Source organism: Argentina anserina, chromosome 2 (assembly GCF_933775445.1).
Source record: "Argentina anserina chromosome 2, drPotAnse1.1, whole genome shotgun sequence".
Lineage (NCBI taxonomy): Eukaryota > Viridiplantae > Streptophyta > Magnoliopsida > Rosales > Rosaceae > Argentina > Argentina anserina.
Genome location: NC_065873.1, coordinates 28,541,582 through 28,566,665, shown reverse-complemented (window position 1 = coordinate 28,566,665; position 25,084 = coordinate 28,541,582). Strand labels below are relative to the sequence as shown.

General features: G+C 38.7%; 5 protein-coding genes across 5 annotated transcripts; 2 read left to right on the top strand and 3 right to left on the bottom strand.

Moving 5' to 3' along the window:
• The first annotated feature begins 8,862 nt into the window (after positions 1-8,862).
• Positions 8,863-10,097, top strand: LOC126782117 (UPF0496 protein At1g20180). The gene is made up of 2 exons (XM_050507284.1): positions 8,863-8,920; positions 9,013-10,097. Exons 1-2 carry the CDS (start codon positions 8,872-8,874, stop codon positions 10,095-10,097), a joined length of 1,134 nt encoding a protein of 377 aa, XP_050363241.1. The 5' UTR covers positions 8,863-8,871.
• Positions 10,098-10,862: 765 nt separating this feature from the next.
• On the bottom strand, positions 10,863-12,313 carry LOC126782111 (expansin-A11). The gene is made up of 3 exons (XM_050507279.1): positions 12,138-12,313; positions 11,726-12,047; positions 10,863-11,639 (listed from the first exon to the last, which is right to left on the bottom strand). Exons 1-3 carry the CDS (start codon positions 12,274-12,276, stop codon positions 11,330-11,332), a joined length of 771 nt encoding a protein of 256 aa, XP_050363236.1. The 5' UTR covers positions 12,277-12,313; the 3' UTR covers positions 10,863-11,329.
• Positions 12,314-16,578: 4,265 nt separating this feature from the next.
• On the bottom strand, positions 16,579-19,072 carry LOC126782113 (uncharacterized). The gene is made up of 9 exons (XM_050507280.1): positions 18,916-19,072; positions 18,561-18,683; positions 18,114-18,194; positions 17,931-18,019; positions 17,763-17,837; positions 17,572-17,633; positions 17,410-17,478; positions 17,046-17,234; positions 16,579-16,935 (listed from the first exon to the last, which is right to left on the bottom strand). Exons 2-9 carry the CDS (start codon positions 18,681-18,683, stop codon positions 16,859-16,861), a joined length of 765 nt encoding a protein of 254 aa, XP_050363237.1. The 5' UTR covers positions 18,916-19,072; the 3' UTR covers positions 16,579-16,858.
• A 223-nt stretch (positions 19,073-19,295) lies between these two features.
• LOC126782114 (uncharacterized) lies at positions 19,296-20,922 on the bottom strand. The gene is made up of 4 exons (XM_050507281.1): positions 20,618-20,922; positions 20,312-20,414; positions 19,789-19,950; positions 19,296-19,593 (listed from the first exon to the last, which is right to left on the bottom strand). Exons 1-4 carry the CDS (start codon positions 20,887-20,889, stop codon positions 19,432-19,434), a joined length of 699 nt encoding a protein of 232 aa, XP_050363238.1. The 5' UTR covers positions 20,890-20,922; the 3' UTR covers positions 19,296-19,431.
• A 1,416-nt stretch (positions 20,923-22,338) lies between these two features.
• Positions 22,339-22,716, top strand: LOC126784330 (E3 ubiquitin-protein ligase ATL23). The gene has a single exon (XM_050509799.1). The coding sequence runs from the start codon at positions 22,339-22,341 to the stop codon at positions 22,714-22,716; it is 378 nt and encodes a 125-aa protein (XP_050365756.1).
• Positions 22,717-25,084: the final 2,368 nt, after the last annotated feature.

The window sequence follows — 25,084 nt, the reverse complement described above, 5'->3', positions numbered from 1 at the left end:
ACATAAAATGGAAATGTATAATCCTCAAAAGAAAGTCGCACAAAATCCTCACACAAGCTGGAACTAAATATCTTCAAGTCCTCTGAGCGGTCCGTCAATTCCCGCTAATCCACACCTGCGGAGTATCTACTACACCATCGAATTGGTGCACCGGGATTATAAACACAAACCCGGTAAGCTTTACAGCTCGTATGAGTAAAAACAACAATAAAACTCGCATATCAATATATACAGAAATCCACAAAACAACAAATATAAATACACTCATGAGTCGATGTACGGCCCGTCTGGTTGTCCAAAATATGAAAACGAAAGTGCTCATGAGAAATTGGGCAACCCTTCTGGTTACCCAAATGTATTTATAATACGGGTACTAATGAACGCTGGTACACATCTGTTACCCCTCACGTAGTACACCGCCGATATTGGGCAACCACCTGCTACCAAACATCCAAAAATATGAGTACTCATGAGCCGATAACCACCTGTTACCTCACATGCAGTACTCCGTGTAACGACCCTAAAAACTCAAAATTTCAAAGTTGTTAAACACTAAACAATTTCAATGAAATCGAAATCATTTAAAATGCCATAGCGGATCATCTCTGAGTTCAAATACAACTCAGTCAAACCGATTATTACAAACCAAATTATAATTCAACATTATAACAAATGGAAATGTATAATCCTCACAACAACCTCACAAGATAGTCACACAAAATCCTCACACAAGCTGGAGATAAATAACTTCAAGTCCCCTGAACAGTCCGTCAATTCCCGTTAATCTACACTTGTGGAGTTATCCACTACACCATCGAATTGGTGCACCGGGATTGTAAACACAAACCCGGTAAGCTTTACAACTCGTATGAGTAAAATGAAAATACATAACTCGCATATCAATATATACGAAAATCCAGGAATCAAACAAATATAATGCACTCATGAGTCAATGGACGGCCCATCTGGTCGTCCTAAAGAAATATGAAATAAAATGCTCATGAGAAGTTAAGTAACCCTTATGGTTACCCAAATGCATTTATATTGCGGGTACCAAGAACGCTGGTACACATCTGTTACCCCTCTCGTAATACACCGCCGATATTGGATAGCCACCCGCTACCCAACATCCAAAACAATCTGAGTACATCATGAGCAGATAACCACCCGTTACCTCACATGTAGTACTACGGCAGACAGACTAGAGCTCTAACTGTATCGTAACTTTCGCCCGGTCAAAGGCTAGGTTCCGACTTGCCAAACACGTACAATAATCACACATCATATTGTACAAAATCAGGTCCGAAGACAATCAACATTTAACAATTCCCATGTTAAATTCACGTACAATAATCTCACATCATATTGTACAAATCTAAATTACATGCTCGATATAATCACGATGAAATCATAACAGTATATTATATAGCAAACTATATATATTTGTACATATTTACCATTTATACAATATATATATATATATAATCCACTATATCCTATACATGTCATATTTCATAAACACGTCCGAAGACAAAATATTTTAACCAACACCATGTTAAAATTATGTACAATAATCTCACATCATATTGTACAATTTAAATCACATACTCAATGCACAATTCTCGTCATCGAAATGACCAATTCTAATGAATTAATAACAGTATATAATATAATGAACTATATATATATGTACTTATTACCATTTATACAGTATATATATAATCCACTATATTGTATACATGTTGTAATTCAATATTAAATACTCTTGCAAAATCTTGAATCTCCGCGAGGGTAGATTCGTAATATGTGAGATTTTACTCACCTTATCGACTTGAGCGTAATTCCACAATTTCCGAAGATAATTCATTTCCTTGATTTATCGATTACCTTGAAAAGATAAGAAAAGAATTTAGAAACGTTTCGTAAACCTTTAAATGCCAAAACAGTAATAAACTGTTACTGTTCAGCAATTTTTGGTTTTTACGAAGTTACTGTTCACGGTTATTGTTCATGTATTACTGTACAAATACACAAATAATACGCATTTCTGTACGTATCACATATTGTTTACGTATTTCTGTACGCATACATACTATTTACGTATTTCTGTACGTATACGTACTATTTACGTATTTCTATACATATACATACTGTTTAAATGTAAATAGAATCTCAGTAAATAAAATTTACTAAATTACCTTTTACAAATTACTGTTTACAATTACTGAAAGTAATTTATATTTACATTTACCGTACGTAAAATTTAATTTACATTTACCGTACGTAAATAAAATTTACATTTACCGTATGTAAGTAAATTACCAAAATACCATTCTGGAATACTGTTCACGCCACCGCACGTGGCGGCGTGTGGGGTGCACGCGCCACCTCCGGCAGGCCGCGCGTGGCGCTCACGCGCCACTCACTGTGGCAGCGCGTGGAGCCCACGCGCCGATACCAACCAAGGCGCGTGTGACGCCACCGCCGCCCCAATTCTCTCCCCTTCCTTTCCTTCTATCTTCCTATGTCCTTGCGCCACCTCCTACTCCTTCCTTACACCCACACGCGCCGTAAGGCGGCGGTGTTCATCAATCCACTGATCTCCATAAATCCAAACAAAACGCTCCAAAAATCATGAACAACCATCACAACAATTACACGAAGCTATTCGTTACCTTTATCGATGTTTTGGACCGTCTGATTCCCTCGGAGGAGCTCCAAATGTTGTCGTGAGGGCTCGGTTTCGGAGGAAGGATGATTGATGGCGTCGCTGCTCAAGGTGAGTCTCCCGTGGGTTGATTCGTGTCGTGGAGGAAGGGGGCGAGACCGTGGTGGTGGCGCCGAGCTCTTGCGATGCCGACCACGTCAAAATCGACGAACCCGAGGTCAAGCTTCGTCGGCGTTTCTCGATCCCTGCTCGGGGTGCGTCGCCGCTACCACCAGTCGTTGCATCGTGGTCGCGCGGTCTCAGTGACACCGGCGGTGTCAAGCACGGAGGCGGGTGGAGGGGAATCGTCGGTTTGGAAGGAGAGAGTCGGGGAGAGAGAGTCGGGGAGAGAGAGTCGCGAGGAGAGAGAGAGAGAGAGATGAGGTAGGCAGAGGGAAAAGAGAGTGTGGGTTTCCTGAAATGGAAACCCTAAACACACAATTATCCTATTTATACTAGTTTCCAAATCGGAAACTAACTCCCGACCTAAATAACTTTTACGTACATCGTCTGATTAGAACGTGTCACATACCCACGAACTCGTATCGACGTGCCCTACAACTTTCGTGAATGAAGTTTTTGCAACCAAGCGACGGAATAAAAGTCGATATATACGTTACAGAAACGTAACGTTTTTCTAATTAAGCGTTCCGAAAACTAGGGTTATTACACTCCGGCAGACAGACTAGAGCTCTAACTGTATCGTAACTTTCGCCCGGTCAAATGCTAGGTTCCGACATGCCAATCACGTACAATAATCAAACCTCATATTGTACAAAAATCAAGTCTGAAGACAAATCAACATTTTAACAATCTCCATGTTAAAATCACGTACAATAATCACACCTCATATTGTACGAATCAAAATCACATGCTCGATATACAATCTCGTCATCAAAATGACATCATCACGATAAAATCATAACAGTATATTATATAGCAAACTATATATATATATATATATGTACCTATTTACCATTATACAATATATATATATATAATCTGTTATATCATATACATGTCATATTTCATAAACACGTCCGAAGACAAAACGTTTTAACAAACACCATGTTAAAAACCACGTACAATAATCACACCTCATATTGTACAAATTAAATCACATGCTCAATATTTAATTCTCGTCATCGAAATGACCAATTCCAATGAATTCATAACAGTATATAATATAACAAACTATATATATATGTACTTATTACCATTTATACAATATATATGTAATCCACTATATCGTATACATGTCGTAATTCAATATTCAAAACTCTTGCAACATCTTGAATCTCCACAATGATAGATTCGTAAATATGTGAGATTTTACTCACCTTTCTTCATGCGTGCAACTTCCACGACACTGAAAGTAATTTCTTCACTTGTTTCATCAGTCACCTAATAGCATGATAAATGCTTAGAAAATGATACTTAAAATATCAGGTGACGATTCCAGTACAACTAAATGTTGTTCATAAAACATTGTTCACAGAACACTGTTCATAATTTACTAATAACAGTTTTTTTTACTAAAACACTGTTCACACTTACTGTTTTTACCAAAAACGGTTTATAGTAACTATTTGTCATGGCACTGTTCACTGTTTTACCAAAAACTGTTCACATTTACTGTTGCAAACACTATTCACATTACTATTTATGCGGCGTCTTTGTTCACCAACCGCCACCAATCATCACCAAATTTCACCACCACAACCTAAACAACATTTCCAACAACTTTCTAGTTTACATCAAGGTCTAAATCCAAGCCTAAACAGTCCAAACGACGAAGAACATAAATTCGGCATTATTCACAGATCCTAGAAAATTGAAATTCTTGATTCGGGTACTTACACTTCGATTTGGTTCGATTCCTTTTGTGGGAATGTTGCTGGGACTGAGACAAGCAAAACCCCCCAAGAATCTCGAACTATGGTGGCCGGAGGAGGCGGCGCCGACACAGCAGAAACTTCCGGCAGTTGCTGCACCGTGTGTGGTTGTCACCGGAGTGCAAGGCGTAGCCCAAAAGATGGAGATCGTCGAGCCCGTCAGTTTGATAGGTGGCACGACACGAGGCGACGTCGGATGGTGGAGAAATCGGCCGGAGAAGATTTTTGGGTCGGGTGAACATAACCCGAGCTCTGGTGAATAGTAACCGAACTGATTTTGGAAAAAAACTGATTTTCTGATTTCTAATCTCCTCTCATTCCTTTTATACTATTTCCAAAATGGGAAACCAAACTTCTGTTGCTAACAACTTCTACATACGACATCCGATTAAAGCGTGCTGCGCGTCTACGAATTCTACGACTTTCGTGAAAGAAGTTTCCTGAAAAGAGTGACGGATTAAAAGTCGACTCTTGAGTCAAATGAACTTAATCAAATAACACACATTTGGCTCTTGAAATCAATTTCTACTTCGAACAACGACAAAATAAAAGGCGTAAAATGTGAATTTAATCAAATTACCATTCCCTTAATTTCTGATAAATTAAAAAAATGGTATTGAAAATTTATGTTATTACAAGTTTTTCCCTCAATCCATTACAAGAGATCTTCTCCTTGTTCTCCATTGGGTGATCAATTACTATTTTACATTGAACCAAATTCCCAATCATTTAAAAAACCCCATGTTCCTTAGTCAAGGTTTATTACCCCCCCCCCCCCCCCCCCACACACACACCAATTTTCATTACCTACCAGATCAACCCCATAAAACATTAGAATTTTATAAAAACAAGAACCAACCAATATATTATATCATTCCCTTTAGTACAATAGAATGATCCACCATTCATTACCCACAAGCTAGAAATCTCAGTTTCTCTTATTATGATTATACTGAAGCATAGTACAAAGTAGTTCTTCACCAAACTGAAAATTTCAGTCTGGTTTCTCAATTTTAATAAAAAATTTAATCGATAATTTTCCATGTGGTTTAGAGATTGGTGGGATTACCATGGATTATATGGCGTCCTTCCCCCATAGCTCGAGGTTGCAGTTAATAAATTATCTAAATTCATGATTCTCTCTTATTATGAAAAAAGATTTCCTGCTACCCTCAAGTTTATGGTAAAGTACAAAATTCCCTAGATATTCAAAGTTCGTGATGATGCAGTTCAAAGACAATATTAATGGTGGGATAAATTTAACACTAAAAGAGTTCTTTCTCAGTTCAACGAGGAATGATCTGTTATCCCATCCAAGCTTCTGCAACTGCCTCTCCAATAACTTCACAAGTAACTCCACAGACGTCTCTACTCACACCACTTCCTCAGCACAATCCAAAATCCACAAGCTATATATATATATATATATATATATATATATATATATATATATATATATATATATATATATATATATACTTGCTTAACTCTTTCACCTTGTAAAATAGTCAACAATCAACAATGTACATGCCAGATTAGGTCAAGCCAGATTCACTGTATTCTTGTGGCCGACATGTCACCTATCTTACGTACTAAATGAAAATAAAATCCTAATGTTAACTCTAGCCACATTTGGATCCATCGTCATTTCTCCTGCCAGCCACGTCAATTATAATTTGATTAATTATAGCTTCCTTTGCTTAGTTTGTCTTACAGCAACATATAAGTTGTATCGTGATTCAGATGCTCTTACGCCTCTCCCATTAGTAATTAATGTCACAAATCTTTTCCATATTTTCTTAATTAGCTGCGCAGCTAGTGTGTACAATATTTTGCAGTAGTTGGTTGGTTGTGCTTAAAATCATTTTACATGCACCATATCCTTCGATTTTATGTGATCTATGGTCTCTAATCAATAGAGTGGATAGTTCAAATTAATAAGGGTTACAATTACAGTTTGGGAATTAAAATATCTGAGTCAATTGCGTCATACGGTAGGTTTACTACCAATATCCTATATATGTGACTGTAGAAACAATGACACCACATAATTAAGACAACCTTCTGGAATTAGAATGTTCATATTTTGGTTCACTCTTGTTGTAATTAATAAAGCCAAAGAAAGGGAAGGCTATACTCAGGTTTTGTCTGTCTTTGGCTATAAAAATTTAAGAGTGCATATATATATATATATATATATATATATATATATATATATATCTATCCAGGCATTCTTGGCTGCGGAGGTCCGCACCAAGATTTTGGTGCGAATTTCCATCTTTTTACCACTTTTTAATCGAATTTTCTCATCTCCACCGTCTAGTATCTAGATAATATTGTGTAGATCATCTCTGCAAAATTTCAGCCAATTTGGTAATCGTTAAGTCACTCAAAATTGTGTTTTTCTGTTAAAAATATGAACGGTAACGGTTCGACAGAATTCGGTCAGTCCATTTGTTATTCGATTTTGAGGGCCTTAACGATTACCAAATTAGCTGAAATTTTTCAGAGATGATCTAAACAATATTATCTAGATACTAGACGGTGGAGATGAGAAAATTCGTTCAAAAAGTGGTAAAAAGATGGAAATCCGCACCAAAATTATTGGTGCGGACCTCCTTAACTGAGAAAATCCGTATATCTATCTATCTTGAAAACATTTATTTTTCTACGTACAGTGTTATGAGTACGTGTTTCCTTTAATTTACATTGATGATTGATGATCGATATATATGATTCTTAGAAGTCGCGTACAATCATTAGTACGTTATCTAGTTCTTAACTTCGTGAGGATCGTGGCATATTTTCTGCCACTACGTAATACTTATAGTCTTTACCTAAATCCAACTGTTCTTATAGCGCATGTCTTCAAATTTCTCTGGCATTCTTTTGCCTTCTCTTATGAAAGCTTCAAATCCATCCTTTAAAAAGAAATATCTTGCATGACTCGGAGTTTGTATCTTAATCCACACACCTTTCAGAAAAAACCATATATGCATGCATGGCTTGAAGATTTTATCTTAATATAGATGACCTTTCGAAGAAAATTCACGTTTATGGTACACACTTGAAACACATTGCATAAAATTGGAACAATTATGCGAGATGAAAAACCTCATATTTAAAAAGTGATAAATAAAATATAGATTATAAGTAGGTGGATAATACTCAATTGTACCAGGACCTTTTGTGATTAAAACCTAATACATGTGAGGTGGCTAAGTTAAGACAATATTAGTATAGTTGGTCCATAGGCCACGTTTGTCGCTGTTTAACATGGTATCAGAGCGAGTCTCTCTCTAGTTATGCTTTCAATCTTTCGTGACCCATAGTTGGGTGTCATTTTGTCATGCTCCCAAGTTGGGTTCCATTATTATGTGATTGGAGAGTTTTTGATTGTATTGTCACTAAGTATCGTTGGTTACTTGACCTTGGTTTATTTCGTCACAGTGTGTGAGATGTTAATCTGTCACGTGCAAACCTAAAATTTAAGTTGCACGTTAGAGGGCGTGTTAGAGAAGAGAGATCCAACAGCTAAGAAGTGACAAATAAAATAGAGATTATAAATGAGTGGATAATACCCAATTGTACCGAGACCTTTTGTGATTAAAACCCAACACATGTGAGGTAGCTAAGTTGAGACAATATTAATGCAGTTGGTCCACAAGTCAACGCTTGTGTTATTTAACAAATACTATTACGCAAAAATTTAAAGGAGGAAACAAAATGAACTACGGAGATAATTCATTTCTGCATGTATTCACACACATATATATATCGTATGGTATGAGAATTTGAAAAAAAAAAAACATAAACAGAAAGGAAACAGATGACTATAGTGAGAGCACCTGTGATGATTCTACTGTAATCTTGCTTTGGTTGCAATTTGGCAGGTTGTTTTCTTCTCCATAAACGCTCACCTTGTTTCCAAAGTCTTACACGTAGAAGAACACAGCGTGTGAGGGACTCTGGCGTAAAACCTAAGCAATCATTCATAAATAACTAGATTGAAAGCGGTGCTAACTGCCAACTGGAAGGAGTTCCGTTTAAGAAACCAGCTGCTCTATATATACAGCTCGACGTTACTATTAGGCTTCTTCTAATAACAATCCCTCATCCCATTTCGATCGATCAGTTTTCACAGACAACGATCGAGATCGAAGACGATAAATAGGTTTAGTAGACACATAGAAATATCATTTTCATACATCTGAGTTTTAGTTATTTTTTGTATATAGTAATTTCATCCGTCTTATCGACATATCTAAGATGAGGAAGAGTTTGCGATCCAGGATGACATCTATGTTTTCGAAACCAGGTGAGTTCCTATTTAGAAAAAATATTCATTTCATCAGCTACGATCTGTCAGTTTTATTTGTTTCTGATGTGTGCTTTAATGATTTTCTTCAGGCAGCAGATCAAGGAAAGTAAATGACCGAGGTGGTGGAGGTAGTTTTTCCAACAAGCTAAGTGTGAACGATGAGTACTCCGAAGTTTTCAGGACAAAATCATATCTAGAAATGTGGGATAGAGTTCATAGATCGTCACAACATCCCACTAGACTATCTTCTTCTTCATCATCAGTTCCTTTCTATGTAAATCTCTCTGAAAATCTGCTCGATCCGCGGCAAGAAACCCTCAATGAGATGATTAGCGAGGATGGAATAAACGTGCACCACCTTCTCACCGACTACTTTGAAGCGAGTTTAGAGGCGTGCCATATATGCGAGTTGCTCCTTCGAAGCATCCATCAAACGCACACAGAGTACCGCAACATCAAGAATGTGATGAAAAAGCTAAGCCAAAGGAGCAATTACACCGAAGAGCAATGCCGGGCTATATTTCGGGAGCTTACAGCGTTTGCACGTCTCAAAAACCCGTTGTCGATTATCAGCCCCCTGCAATTCCGTGATATTCACGATATCTATTCAACATTGCTCAATAACTTGTCATCTAGACAGAAGAAGATCCGACGTAGGGCAAAGCGTCACAGTGTTTTGAAGAAAGTTGGAGGAGTTGGTCTCGTAGTGTCTCACAGTGCACTTTCGATAGCTTTGCTAGTCTTTGCATTTCATAGCATGATTGGACTAGTGGCAGCGCCGGCAATCATAGCTTGTTCTGTTGGTTTGTGCAAGAAGAAAATGGAGTCAGGAGAGGAGTGGCTCAAGTCAAGGTTCGACCACGAAATTCACGAGGAACAACTTGATGTTGCAGCTAAAGGGATTTACATACTGATCAACAATTTCAATACTATGAGTCGGATGGTCATGAGATTACAGGATGAGGTAGAGCACCGAAAAGCTGTCGCAGATTTGTGTGTTAGGAATGGGATTAGCTGTGAAGTATTCAAGGGGGTTCTGCGAGAATTTCATGTCCATGACTCTAACTTTATGGAGCAGTTGGAGGAGCTTGAAGAACATGTCTACTTGTGTATGCTGACGATCAACCGATCGCGAAGGCGTGTGCTTCAAGAAATATTGGCAACACATAAGTGATTCAGAATCCATGTCATTAATTGTGATACTCATCAAATTAAAATGCTTGTGCCGAGGTAGTATAATATGTTACGGCAGAAAAGAACGTGGGGATCACAAAACTCAATGATACAAGCTTTGGCCGTTAGCAAAAGCCAATGTTACTTTATGAACTATATCCAATTTTTGCTTCATCGACTAAGCTATCTCAAATTAACTACGTACCAAGTATGAGACAAAGAAAATGTATGTGGGTGGCAAGTGGCAACTAGATCCATTTACTGGAAAATAGATAGTAGTTCTTTGCAATTCCATAGATGACTTACACCACATATATTAAGGTTCACGGTTTTGATTTCAATCAGAAATATTGGTAAATATCAATAAGTATTAAGTAATAGTCCAATAATTCATTATATCCGAAAGCAATTTTTTTCTGCATTCATTCATAAAAACTAGATGTGTTCTATCAATTCAGATAATCCGAGAGAATATTCTATTTGCATTCATAAAATGTGTTTTATCATTTTAAAAACTGTGTTCTACTAGACATGATATGAAATTCGTTCTATTCGAAATAATATTCGTTCTGCATATTCTAAAAATATGTTCTACCAAACCTGAAAACATCGTTCGCTTCAAAAAGATTTTCGTGCTGCATTCACAAAATGTATTCCATCATTTAGAATATGTGTTTGACTAGACTAGATCCATTTGATCATTCTAAAGATGTGTTCTACCAGACTAGATGCGTTTGATCATTCAAAAAATGCAACAAAGAGGTAATGCGTTCTATCAGACATTAAAGTCATTGAATCCGAATGGAAATTTGTTTTGCATTTACAAAATGTGTTGTCATTCTAAAAATGCGTTTTACCTGGCTGGATGCATTCTAGTCAGAATAACATATGACGTTGTGCAAAATGATATTTCATATGGTAATATGATCTCCTAACACAGTAACTATTACAATTGAGATTCATGTCTTTATATGTAACATTATAAATTGTAGCAAAAAGTAAACAATATTTCTACACGTTGAAGCTGGAGCTGCATCTTTACCGCGCTTCTTATTTAGTTGTATAACAGATAACAACATCCATAGTTGATGAGGTTTGCTCGAAATGCACCTGATAAATCATATGACAACTGACGCAAATAAATATGGCGGGCTGCTCAAGTAAAATATATTAAGCACGCCTCTGCTGCTTTCCAAATATCAACCAAATCCGAAACCCAGCAAAGCTCAGTGCTTAAGAAAATTGTACTGAACTGGAGAAGGTTTGGCCAAATTTCCAACTTGAAGGCACAACGTTAGTAAAGATTTTAGTTACTCCATCGGTGGAGGTGAGTTTGAAGGACAGAGACTGGCCATTGAGGTAGGCATTGGACTGCCAATTAGCTCCCCAATTTCTTGACATTGCCATCCAATTGGTTTTCGATCCTTTGATGTAGGCAGATTTAATAGATCCTGCACCTCCCACATTGCTAATCAGAACAAGCTCAAAGTAGTCCCTCCCATTAATGGCGAACCTTACTCCTCCATGCTTCTTACATGGAACCCTGTAACGCATGATCAAAATTCCGTTACACAAATTACAATCAACCGTTATTTGATTTGAGAAGCTAAAGTGTGATATTATTTTTACCTTTGGAACAAGACGGGAACGATGCCGCCCTTGTAGATTCCAATCTTCTCCCAAGAAGGCTGAGCCATGTCGAAATGCTGAAGGGGAGGGTTGCACCAGCCTCCGTTGTTGCTGGGTAGATCATAATTAGGAGGACAAAAGTTGGTTGCCGTAATAGTCACGGATGCTCCCTTAATGCACCATTTGGAATCTGATGCATAGTCACAGATGATCCTATAGCATTGCCCGCATGAAGCTCCATTGTTGAACAAAGCAGTACTCAAAGCCGCAGTCCTAGTCCCATACCCTGCCGAATATAGATCCCCATATCCACAAGCTCCACCTGCAATATGCACACAAAGTTAGTAAACGAATCCCAGACACAGATTACACTCATTACATAGCCAGATTGATCGTACTCTTTAACACGTACCCATAGTTCCTGAGGCATCACTTCCTCCATAGAATGTGGCGTGACCTCTAGTGAACCCAGAAGCAGTGAATCCATGAACGTATGTAGAAACACTGAGCAAGATTGCCAATGCAGAAACGAGTTTGGCCATGGCCTCCATTCTTAATATTACTTCTTGCTAACTAGCTCAGAGCAGATTGACTGTGTTTGCTGTATTTACAGATATTTGGATCTCTAAGCAAGATGTTTCCCCTTAAATAAGGCACCGGGACGAAACAGATGAAGCAATGACACTGGCTCACATGGGTTCCTCTGCAGCCGGATTGAACGTAAATTATGATATGATTTTATGTGTATTATAATTGAAAGTTCATCATCCCTGCGAAGTCTGAATCGTTTCAGTCAATTATACCCACGTTCTAATGTTCTATATAGTCCTCTCATCATCTCTCTCACACTCCCACATGCTCATTCCCAACAGGAAAGCCGTGAATAGATATATATCAAAAAGAACTCGTTAATCCAAAATTTTGGTTAATTTAGAGTTTAGGGTTTGCAGGTTGCAGAGGTTGTTGCTACTCGAAGATAAAATGACAAAAATATTATATGTAGGTTCATATCACACTGGTTCGATCACATGGTATTTCTTTTGACGCATATTATGAACGCACATACAAGGCCACTATTGTTCATGTGTAATGCACATGATTTTCCCCCTTTTTGTTATTATTCAGATTCTGAATGTGATGAGTTCTACTAGTTTACGAATATATGCTTTGTTTAGAATTACAATAGGATAAAAGCATATCCTCCCCCACCGTCGATTTCAACATAATATACTAACTTTATTAACCCCGGTCCGACATTTTGTAGGGAAGCACACGTATATTGATCTAGCCAAATCCAAACCTAATTCTTCTCCTCTCTGCCAAGCAAACAATTTTTTGCTGTTTTCTTTTTAAACAGAAGAATTTGGAGTTAAGGACGAGTTTGCTATTTCATTCAGTACAGCTATTCTCGTTACAGTTGCCATGTGAATGTGGCACCGTCAAGCGTTTTGAAAGAGTCCATGCATGGACTTGCAATAGTTTATGTAGCAAGGGGCGGGCGTAGAGAGCTGGCCATTATAATTAACCACCGCTACTGAGATTGGGGTTTGGAAATCAATCATAAGAAGTCCTGGCGTTTATGTTTTGATTAGAATGAAGACCTAAAGGTTTCTAAGAATTTTCTGCTAGTTGATGCATAAAATACATACACAAATGAAGGTTGTTTCAAGTTTCTTAGGCGCATTTTCTGGCAGAGGATCATGAATTAGTTAGGAGAATTTGGTGTTGGTGCTTGAATGATTGGAAGTCAATTCTTGCACATTACACAATTACACCAACCTCCATCAGAAGTCAGCCTTTTAACAGATCAGCATACCTACATCCTTTATCTACAATCTCACACTGGGTTTGACAACAAATATGAATTCTCTTTGCTTGCCCGTATGTTTTTCAGACTCGGGGTGATATAGTATAATTAAGTAGTTAATTAATCAGTCTCAATTATTAATGCTCGACTCGATCATCCAGTTCTCATAGGTACAGAATGAGTGAAGTTCAAACTATGGCCTCCAAGGCTCCAAGCTCTGTCCATTTGTCTCTGCATAAACATGATGCTCTCCTCTAATGCCCTAAGGTATTTACACGAAAAGGCAACGGAAACCTCAGCGTGCTCGCTCTCGTTAGTTGCATTGATTTTGAATGCCCCAGGCTGCCAAAGTGGATTTCCGGCTGCGAGGGCGAGTTCTTTTACTTGCTTACTCACAAGCAGGCTAGTTAACTTATTTTGAGAAAACGATAGTTTTATTAACCAACCATTCCAAAAGACACATACATCATCAGTTAACCTGAACTTAGATAAACAAGGTGGTAACAAAGTCACCTGGTACAAGTAACAACCTATGACAAGTAACATTTATTATAGATTACGCACAAATAAACCTAAACTACTAATGATGAACTGATCAGTCTATTAAACCCCCATAGAAGATATTACAGTTATTTAAGACCTCAATTGGTGTGCAACAAATAGTATCTAGAGTAAAATAAACAGAATTCACTCCCGCATAGCTTAGGTGAGGGACACTGAGATCTAAGCGACCTATTTGCCCTTATCAGGGCTAACCATCTTGCCAACAGACCGAGAAGAAAGCTTCATCCGCGGAGCCAAATGGCCCAGCTTCTTACTAGGCTTGGGCACTTCGTTCTTGCTCCTCAACAACCACCCACCTCTCTTCTTCTTCAAGGAAGCTATCGGTGATTCCAAATCAGCTTCTGATAGCCTTAGAGCCTCTGGCCGCAAGATTGGGACACAACCACCCAATATGGTCTTGATCTTCTTGGGAGATGGAGAAGCTACCCTGTTCTACCTCGTTTCCGAGACTTCTTCTCTGGTGACACCACCGTATCCTAAGCAACACTAGAGTCAATACCAGAATCAACAATACCAATATTACATGTAGAGGGCGAACCTCCATTCCCTCCAACACAAGTTGAGGTACTTTGTTTCCCTATAACTGGACCATTAACCACATCGAAGTCCATATCCAATTTCCGAGCAACTCGGCATGTCTTCTTCCCAGAAAGCCTTGAAGGTGAAACTTGAGATGATGTAGGTGCGGCTGAACTAGCCCGAAATTCAAAGCTAGGTGGAGGACCCCATGATTGAGCTAGTGACACGGGAACCTGAGATATACTAGTTGCAGTTCTCAACTGGGATGTACAACGCACCCCTGCATGTGTGCCAACTCACACCATGTGCATCTACCCTGCATCCAAAGGAACTCAAACCTCAACATCGGTTCCACCCCTGGTTCCAGAACAACCTGACGTTCCAACTGAATAGGGTTCTAAATGTAATGCTTGATCAGGATGCGGATGCGACCCCAACGAAACTCTTTCTTGTCATAGTCCAGAAACTCCCCAAGTAGGTTTCCAATCATATTGAAGTCCCCCGGATCTTCAGACAAAGGTGGAAGATTATAACCTTCACCTAAACTCAGAAGTGATCCAAAGGTACAGCCGGGATCGGGGTAATACCATCATACGAAACCCACACCACCGACGCTCTTTCATAGCACCAAACACCACCCTTCAGAACCTTACTCCGGTCAACGACGACATCAAAGGAAGCCATGAATACATTTTTCACCTCGTTCTTGAACCTGAAACGCACGAGAAACAAGCCAAGTGCAATGGAAGTGATTGATGAATGCCATCGGATTGACGGAACAACGAGTGAGCGGACGACCTAGGAGGAAGAACTGACGTGCCTGGCGAACAGAACCACCTCAGAGGCAAGGGCCAAAGTTCGAGAAAAACTGGCAATCATAGCATCAATCGACGTCATGACAAAGGCAACTATGAAGAGAATTTGTTAGGCAGAGAGAGTGGAGGGCTGAGCAGATCGTAAAGAGGGCAGAGAAGCCATGGAAATGGCGCTAGGGTTTTGTAGAGAAAACGTGATTGAGGGGCGGTGCATCCTCCTAACTTCTCAGAGAAAAAACCCTGAGTTTTTTTGTGATCAGAAGAGACTATATATTGTATTTTTTTTAATAGGGCAAACTGCTCCTAATTTATTGAAATCAAACTAATAAATGAGGAGACAAAAAAACCTGAACTCATATGTCTGATAAACTCCAACAAAGAGGATAAACAAAAGCTCAATCCGGCATGTGTACACACACCCATGCAAAACCATAGATATAAAAACCCCTAGCAAATAACAAACTCTTAGCCAAGAAACCCTTAATTAAAGAACGAGATGAAGCTGGTAGCATTGACAGATAGTTGTGAAATACCAAGAATAGAGAAAATAGACATATCGTGATGCTTCTTGTAAGGATGAAAAGAATGCAGAGCATACTCTCTGAACAATTCCAAAAGATGACGTTGGGGTTTCAACACATTAAAAATCTTACATTTGACCCGCCGCTGACCCACTTTTTAATCGGGTTCAACCTGTTTTATTTCGTGCGGGTTTTGAATCGTGTTATCGGGTCGTGTCGAAATTGACAGCCCTAGATACAATAAGTATATCAAGAACAAAAATATTTCGATATATGCAAAGTAAATGCTAAGTGGAGTAGATATATCAATTTAATTATCTCCAAAGAGAGAATTATAGGAAGAAATGAAGAAAAATGTGAATTTAATGAGTTCATGGCTAAAATAACGAAAATAACCCTAAAATATGATCAAAATTAATAGAAGTACCAAAATGACTTACAAATGAGAACTTCAAGTACCAAATTGTCCGTTTTCATACATCAGGTACCAAATTGTCCAAATAGTCATATTTTAGAAACCATATGAGGGATTAACCCTATTTTAATTTCCTCAGCCTCACTGATACGATGGTGGGTAATCATTAGCATGCTTTGCCTTCTATGAACTAGTGAGCCAAGGTATGATAGTGCTATAACCTTAAAATCATGTTTTGATAGAGGTGAAGGAAATCTTCAACAAAATTCTCCGTAATAATAAAAGAATGCGCTGATCAATCCAGATGTTAAAAAACATGTCACCTACATCTACACAACAAAACAAGAAGGATTACCTCAAAGGATACTAAACTAGGGTCTACAACGATCATCATGCAGAAAGATAATATAGAAAACACAGATTGGATAATAAAGGCTCCCATTGGTAGACACTGGCCATATGCAGCACGTTCAATGACGTCCATATCACAACTCAAGCAGCTACCTGGATCGGCCCGTTAGACCTATAGCCGCCACGGCCCCTTCCACGATATCCTCCCCTGCCACGGCCTACACAGAAAGCAAATCGGACAATTGTACTCAAAAAAAAATTTGATTCGATTGGGACAACTCCTAGGCATATATGTGTAAGGAAGACCACAGTTAGTAAAAACACTCACCACGGCCGCCTTGAGGAGGTGCTTCTTCATTGTATCCTCCATCTTGCTGCACATCAGCCTGGGGTCCATTGTACCCTCCCCTTCCACGGCCTCGGAAACTGCGACCTCTACCACGACCCCTGCCCCTGAAATCACCCCCACTGCGGTCATAACCTCCATCATCATACTCAGGCACAAAGCCATTGTTTCCTGCAATTACAACAGAATTGCTTCCATCAAATTCCCTACTAGAAGCATCACAAAACTCTCCACTTATCTATAGAACCTTATAAACTACTTATGCAAAGATGCAATGCAAGTATGAAACTGAAGTATCAAGGTTGTAGATTCAGAAAACAATTATAAAAAAAGTAATTAACACTACCTCTGAATCTGCCCCTTCCCCTCCCCCTTCCCCTTCCTCTGCCACGGCCACGGCCGCTAGGTGAGTCCTCTACAAAATACAAAATAAACAAATGAACATAACATAATCTACAAAGTGAACCAAGAGAAATAAACTAACTTGTTGCTACTTAAATGGCACTACCTCCTTCATAATCAATCTCTGCAGATGCCTTCACCAATTCAGCAGGTAATGGGGGCTGGTATCTGATGGCAACAGTAATTTCTTGTGTCAATATATTTTCATATTCATAAAAAAGTTAACCAAACTCCTATATTTATAACTGAAGTGCTAAAAGTCCATAATCTAGGGCAATATGCTACTAGACAACTCACCCAATGGTAGATTTATTGACTTCCTTCTTTGACAGCGTTATGACGATCATTGACACATGCCTTGTTGTCTCCAGTCTGTAGAATAGAACAGAACACTATGAGGCCTAAACTGATTTATGACGTAAGGGATAAAAGTACAGCAGATAGATAAAGAGTAGGGACTCTTACGGGAGGAGGCCTTCCTCGAGTGGTTCCCAAGTATCAGTAATGTCAGTGGATCCAATTGTAGTATACTGGTGAAGACCAACAATTCTTCTCTGGAATAAAAGTAATATGACTACCTTGTCAGCCTCTCTATTCTAGTGACCATATAACCATCCAGCATAGTGATACACCAATGAAACATCTAACCTTAATTAGCTCCACAATCGTCACAGTCTTGTTGATAGCTCTTCCCATAGCCTTGAAGACAATTTCATCCGATCCCTTGTCCTGCAATATATTACAGAAATTAAAACACTCCCCTAAATGCAACACAGCATAGGAAATGCATAGTGGCAATCAACATATTATGCCTACATGATTCCTATCCCTCAGACAAGAGCTTTAAAACAAGTAGCAGAATACTACATGCTTAATCAGTCATGAAAATTGCCTAAATATAAAAAATTTGCATTATCAACTCACTCCAGTATATGTTACCGACCAGTTGCATATATCGATAGCTAACAAACTCTAAACACACAACTCTAAACACTTAAACTTCGAGGCTGCTACAATAATTAATAACAAACTAAACAACAGGCATCGTTTCTACACTGAACAAAAAAACATAGAAGCCGAAAATTGAGTGGATACCTGAAGTAGGGTCATGGCGTAAGTGATGTAGTTGCGCATCCTCCCTTGGCTGGTAATCCTAATCTCATTCTCATCAATAGGCGTCTCTGCTTTTGGCTTCTCCACTCTCTGGTACCGATCCATCTTTTCCGCCACAACAAACAAAACAAAACAAAACGAAACAAACCTCATCAGAGACATGCATCAAATTCAAACAACAACAACAAACTAACTCCCAAAAGGCCAAAACTCACAAACACAAACAAAACAGGCGGCCAAAATTAGCAAAAAAAAAACAGAAAAAAAAGGGGTGCAGAGAAATTAACAGAGAAGAGAGGAGAGGTGAGGGTCGGATCTGGGGGAGAGGAGGGCATACCGTGATGTTGGAAAAAGGGATAAGTAGCGCTCCACACAAAAAAGAGCCCTGTTCTACGGCTTCGTTTTTTCTTTTACGCCCTAATTCGCACACAGCGGTGTCTCTTGGTTTATATACCAACCCAATCCTCTTAAACTACCCTAACCACCTGCGCTTTCCTTCTCCCAATTAGTTTACTTTCGCCCTGACTGCTCCTCCCCCCTCCTTGGGCCCGGGCCTTTTGACATTTTGGGCCTCAATAGATGATATATTCTGTTTTAACATATGGTTTCTGCCTCCTTTAATATACGATTAATTAATGTAATTTGATGCAAGTCATAAAATTGGAAACACAAGGCCAATTGCAACACTATTATAGGAAAAGATTCTTAAACACACCAGGTCCAAATTACACCGGACTGTTTTCATTTTATTACATGGCCTAATGGCCAGGTTCATTCATATACACATTGAAATAACATTGTGGAATTCATTCTTCAGACAACCAAGAACCTGAACCATTTAGCTATATATCCTTTATAGGAAGAAATGCAGAGTTTCTTGTTTCTTTGGTGCTGCAACTAAAGGGTCGAGCACTTTTTTCCATCCGTTGAAGTCTCTAGCGTTGCCAGCATCAGGCAATACAAATCCATTTACATAGAAAAATGGTGTTCCATACACTCCTCTTGAAGTACTATACTGCATGACAGAACACACATTCGACATGAGATTATCAGTGGTAAAAAGCAACTGTTGTTTTCTAATCTTCTTACGGTTTCTCAATCGCCTTAGTAAATCAATCTATTCTAATGAACACGAGAGTATTTGATACGCTGCAATTCATATGGCCTGCCTAGAAGTAACTCAAGCATTTGTAAAACAATAGTACATCACCTTGAAGGAAACCCTTGTTGTGAGATCAGTTTTCCGGTCAGTAAAGCCTGATTCCAGAGAACTATGATAAGAGTTCCCAATTACTGCTGTGAGTTGCTTCACTAAGTCATCCACTATGGAAGCCCTAGACATGTTGCGCGTTTGAGCATTGTAATACCTCTCCTGTTGAATATTCGGATCAGATTGAGAAATGAAACATGATCAAGAATAACTATCATTTTAGCTCATGTTACCAATTCCATTATCTACTGATATACAATAAGTTCTACAGCAGAAAAACAAGCATAAAACCAGTCAATCAGTAATGTTTATTTTCGAAAAACACCCTGCTTTTGGTGATGGTAGAGCCAGTTATATAGGAACGCATTCAACCAAATTTATATCATGCTTCCCTTTCAATATACGAATGAAGCCATATATCCGAGTACAAACAAGCACCACAAACGGTTGAAGTCAATACTAATCAGAACAAAAGTGACGCTACAAAAGCTGATCAAAGTTATTTAATCCTATACGGCTATACCTGATTCTTGAAAAACCACTCCAACAATGAAAACGTCGCAGATGGTTTCAGCTTATTCACAATGTGTAAAGCACGAGAGGCAACAAACGCATTGTCATGGTAACTGCAGTTTCAAAACCAACACAATTTTCATCACTCCAGTACCACAGGCTAAGGTGAGTAAGGTCAGAAACTGGTTATGATTATATAATCAAAAGCATTTATATATTTATTCAACAAGTCAGCAATTCCCTAATTTAAATCAAACCATGGAATTGATTAAAGCAGACCAAGCAGCAATATAAAGCTGTAAACGAATCGACTTACGGCAGCGGCAACAGGTGAACAACAAGAGCGACGTGAGGGCCGTAGAAGGCTAGGGCCTGTTTGAGGGGTGGCCAGGAATCTCGACTGTCCGGGCAGACCGGGTCAAAGAAAGCTTCGATCAGAATCGAATCCGGGTCACCTCGGCCATGCTCGTACAAGAAGCCATCGTACTTTGCAGGGGGAAGAGTCTGTGCACACCCATTTAAGACCAAAACCAACAGCAACAGTGAAGCTGTTTGTAATATCACGATGTTGTGCTTTGCCTCCTGCATTTTTCTTCGAGTGGACTATGGAAGGTACAGAGTCACCAGAGCATGATAAACATTTATATATAAAGCGACAAATATTCTTCTACGTGTCGGGGATAGAGAGATTCTGTTTCATATTCGATCAAATTTTTACTGTTGTTCAACATGATTTACTGTAATCTGTAGATTGTGCAAGTACAAGTGTACAACTACGTATATATGGCCGGCTTGAAGGTATGAATGTACCCGGATTATCGTATTCAACTCGACTTGTTTTATACCACCCTTTTGTATAATTTGGGTCCTTCTCATTGAAAATTGGACAAATCGATTTCGCCACTTGGATATAACCATCTAAATATCTACTAATTTGATTCTAATAAAAATCGCTATATGTGGTCAAGGAGAACAAATTTGCCGATAATTATTTATTTGCCCATTTTGTGTTTATCTTTCTAAACTCATGTCATGTGTCTTTTTTCAACTTATATTTAAGGGAACAAATTTGTCGACCACCCTCTATCTGCCTACCTTGTGCGCACCATTCTAAACTCATGTCATGTGTCCAATTGCTCAATTATTATTTAATTTTGAGTTGAGAAAAGACACATGACATAAGTTTAAAAAAGTAGACACAAAGTGTGCAAATGAAAAGTGGCTGGCAAATTTCTCATATTTAGATAATAATTTAGCAATTAAACACATGACATAGGTTTAAAAGGATGGACACAAAATGGACAAATAGAGGGTAGTATGTAAATTTGTTTGATGTGATCTAGTTAGTATTTGGTAAGAGTTACTATATTTTCATACACATGTCTATAAAAATATTTAATATTAACTTGTTCACGTTTTGTAGGAGGGAGGGATGAAGCATTCTGACAAATTTCCGCGATCTAGATTAGTCTCCGGATTTCAAAAAACAAAGATTAGTCTCCGGATCTAAACAATCTTTAAGGACACACCATCGTTGCTTCCATAAATAAAAATAGAAAAACGAGATCAATTGTAGTCAATTGGTTCAAGCAGGGGCCTTTTGCTATTGAATTATATTCAATTCTACTATTCAAGGTTGCTCGGCCCATCCAAGAGACTCAACAGCTGTACACACCAACACACGTCGCAGTAAAAGAGTTGCCAAAACTTGCGAAAACGTGCATAGTATTCACTGATTCGCTAAACCTAAACCAAAACTGCAAAAACAAAACGAGCCCCTCACTTCCATATGCGACCGTTATACACACACACACAACCCATCCAATAACGTCACCTCGGTTGCTCCTCTCTGTAACCCACTCGATTCCAGCTACCAAATCCTCATTTAATTTCTCAGTTTAATTCAAAGTAAGCAATCCCTAGAATAATGTTTATGCCTGGTATAAATATGCCTTAGGTTAATTTCTTTAAACCAAGACCGCAAGAGAAATAATGCTCTTCTCCATCTTCCTTGCGCTCTTCCTACCCTGCGTAGGCATGAGCGCAGTGTTCGTGGTCTACATCTGTCTCTTATGGTTCGCCGCCAATACTCAGTCGGCGGTAGTGCCTGCGTTACCGGTCAAGCAGGTTCCCGAGAACGGCTTATCGGCGTCTGATCTCGAGAAGCTGCCGAAAGCTTACGGGAAAGAGCTGGTCAGGGGGACAGAGTGCGCGGTGTGCCTGGACGAGATCGAGGCAGAACAACCGGCCAGGGTGATTCCCGGTTGTAACCACGGCTTTCATCTCCAATGCGCGGATACATGGCTTTCTCACAGTTCCATCTGTCCTGTTTGTAGAGCCAAGCTCGATTGTAGACCAAAACTCGAACCTGTTCAGATTATTATCATCGCTTCATCTGATGAAAGTCCATGCTAGCTGATCAAATTGTAGTTCAGAGAAAACGAAATTCAAGTATATATTAGTATATATGAGTCCGATGTAGAACAATGCTGTGTAGGGCACGTTTTTGATATCATGTACGATCTCGATTAATTTCATTATTCGTTTAGAATCATCGAACCCTTTTCCACGGTATATTAGTATCCCACCATCATTCTCATGCATGATTTGATGAAATATCAATTTCTCAGTCCAAAGGTACAGGCAGCAAGGCGGGCATGATGAACATTGAAGGAAAATTTTCAGATTCCCTTCTTCCAAGTCCAAAATAGGAATGAAACTGTAATTTGAAATTTGCAGCCATATATAAAATTTGTGGCAGACTGGACTATATGTTCAATCCCGGCGTACATGGGATTGATTTGGTGGCAATTCGGCGGTGCATCGGGCTCTGAGAATGTTTACACACACGGTATTCTAGAATGGAATTGCTAGCTGTACGTATATGCGACTATCTGGGGAAGATTTATTGTTCATTAATGAGTTCCAACCTGGAGATTTTAAATTTTACGTCAAGTAATTACTATGGTACGATTCCTTCCCTCAATTTGATGCTTTGCTAGCTGTTGATCAATGTAAGAGTAATTCCGATCCGACGAATCATGAGTCAGTTTACTTTTTGTCCGATCAATAGCTGAAAATGTGCCAAGCGTGCATGTTTATATTGAAACCAAATAAGGGAATGCCGCATCTGTAACCCAATCGACGAATCGGATAATAAATTCTTACTTTCCTTTACCGTAAGATAATTAATAAGCAACTGAGACGTGCGAGTATAAAACTTTGGGAAGTTGTATTTGGTAACTTAGTATATATGTAAACCTGGGCTTTTACCAGGTTTGTTGAGAATTACAAACCGAAAAAAGCAGCCCAAAACTGGGAGCACATCACCTCTGCCAGAAAACCAACCCAGTGCCAAATATGTGCCTACAATGGAACTGATACATGGAATTCCAATCACCATAACATAACATAACAGAGACTAACTCTGGTAACTTTGGTTAAAAACACTCCCAGACCCCAGTTTCCACCACGTGCCTTTTCTTCTTCCATCATACTTCTTCTTCTCTTTAATCGTCTTTATGTGTTTTTCTTTTCCCAATCTCGTGTGATGCAGATAAAGATGCCATACTAGCACTGCTCTGAAATGACTTTCTCACCCCTTTCATGCTTTCCTCATCAAAATTTTCATCACATGAGCCTGTGCTTAAAGTAAAGGCTTGGGTACAGAGTTCCAATACCCATCTAAATCCAAATTTAGGGCTACTACAGCATTGTTCAGAGATATATAACTTCCATACCCATAACCCATTCAGTATTCATACTTAACAGCTGGAGATTAAAGACAATAAATTGGGTTCACAATTCCGGCAATGGGGAAGATCTTAATGAACCGTGAATTTGGGTTCTTGGGATTTTGGGGTTAAATTTTCTATATTTGTAAAGGATATGATGAAAATTATGATAGTTATCGTTGGTGACTCAAGCTTAGTTACAGAAAGACTTGTAAACCGTCAGAGTTTTACTGAGAACTTCAAAAATATCTTTTAACCCATTTTAACTTTAACAGAGTCAGTCAGTGATAAATTATAATGGGTGAAATTTCATGTGTCAATTTTATATAGTATGCACATATTTAGCACTGGGTTTGTTTGGTACAGGTGAATGTGCTCCCCAAAACTAGTATAAAGGCCCAAAAAAGTGGATGTGGTAGACATTGTGGTCGTAGAAGCACATCCCAAAACGTGGAAAACGGCAAACTCTATGTAGCGTCTCTAGTGTATACTAACAAGTACTACAAATAAACAAGACTTGAGATTGTGGGAAACTAAATAATCAACTCTTGTAGCTTGAATCCAACGAAACCCCACCCTATCACATACGTGTGTTTTTGTATATGCTTTGAAATGATGCTCGTGATGTGGAGGCGAAGCTAGCAATTACAAATGTGACGGACCAATTTGTAGCAATTAAATAAGCAACACTGAGCATTAACTACCCTGATGGCTATCGTTTTTAAATAAGTAAAAGCTAGCTTAGCTACCGAATGACTCGGGTTTGGATAGCTTACCACATAAGGAATTAAGTATCACCCATCCTTCCAAAAAGAAGGCCACCATTTTGTTCTTTACGTATATGTATAACGCAACAATAAACTTCTATATGCATATATGACATATTCCCGTCTCTACTTTTACTATAAAATATATAAGATGTACAATATTCAACTAGTGACGAGTTTACAAACATATCGAAAACTTAACACCAACTACATACCAGATAAGAAATATTTTTTCTATGTTGAACGATTATATTACCAAACAAGTAATATGAATCCCTAGTT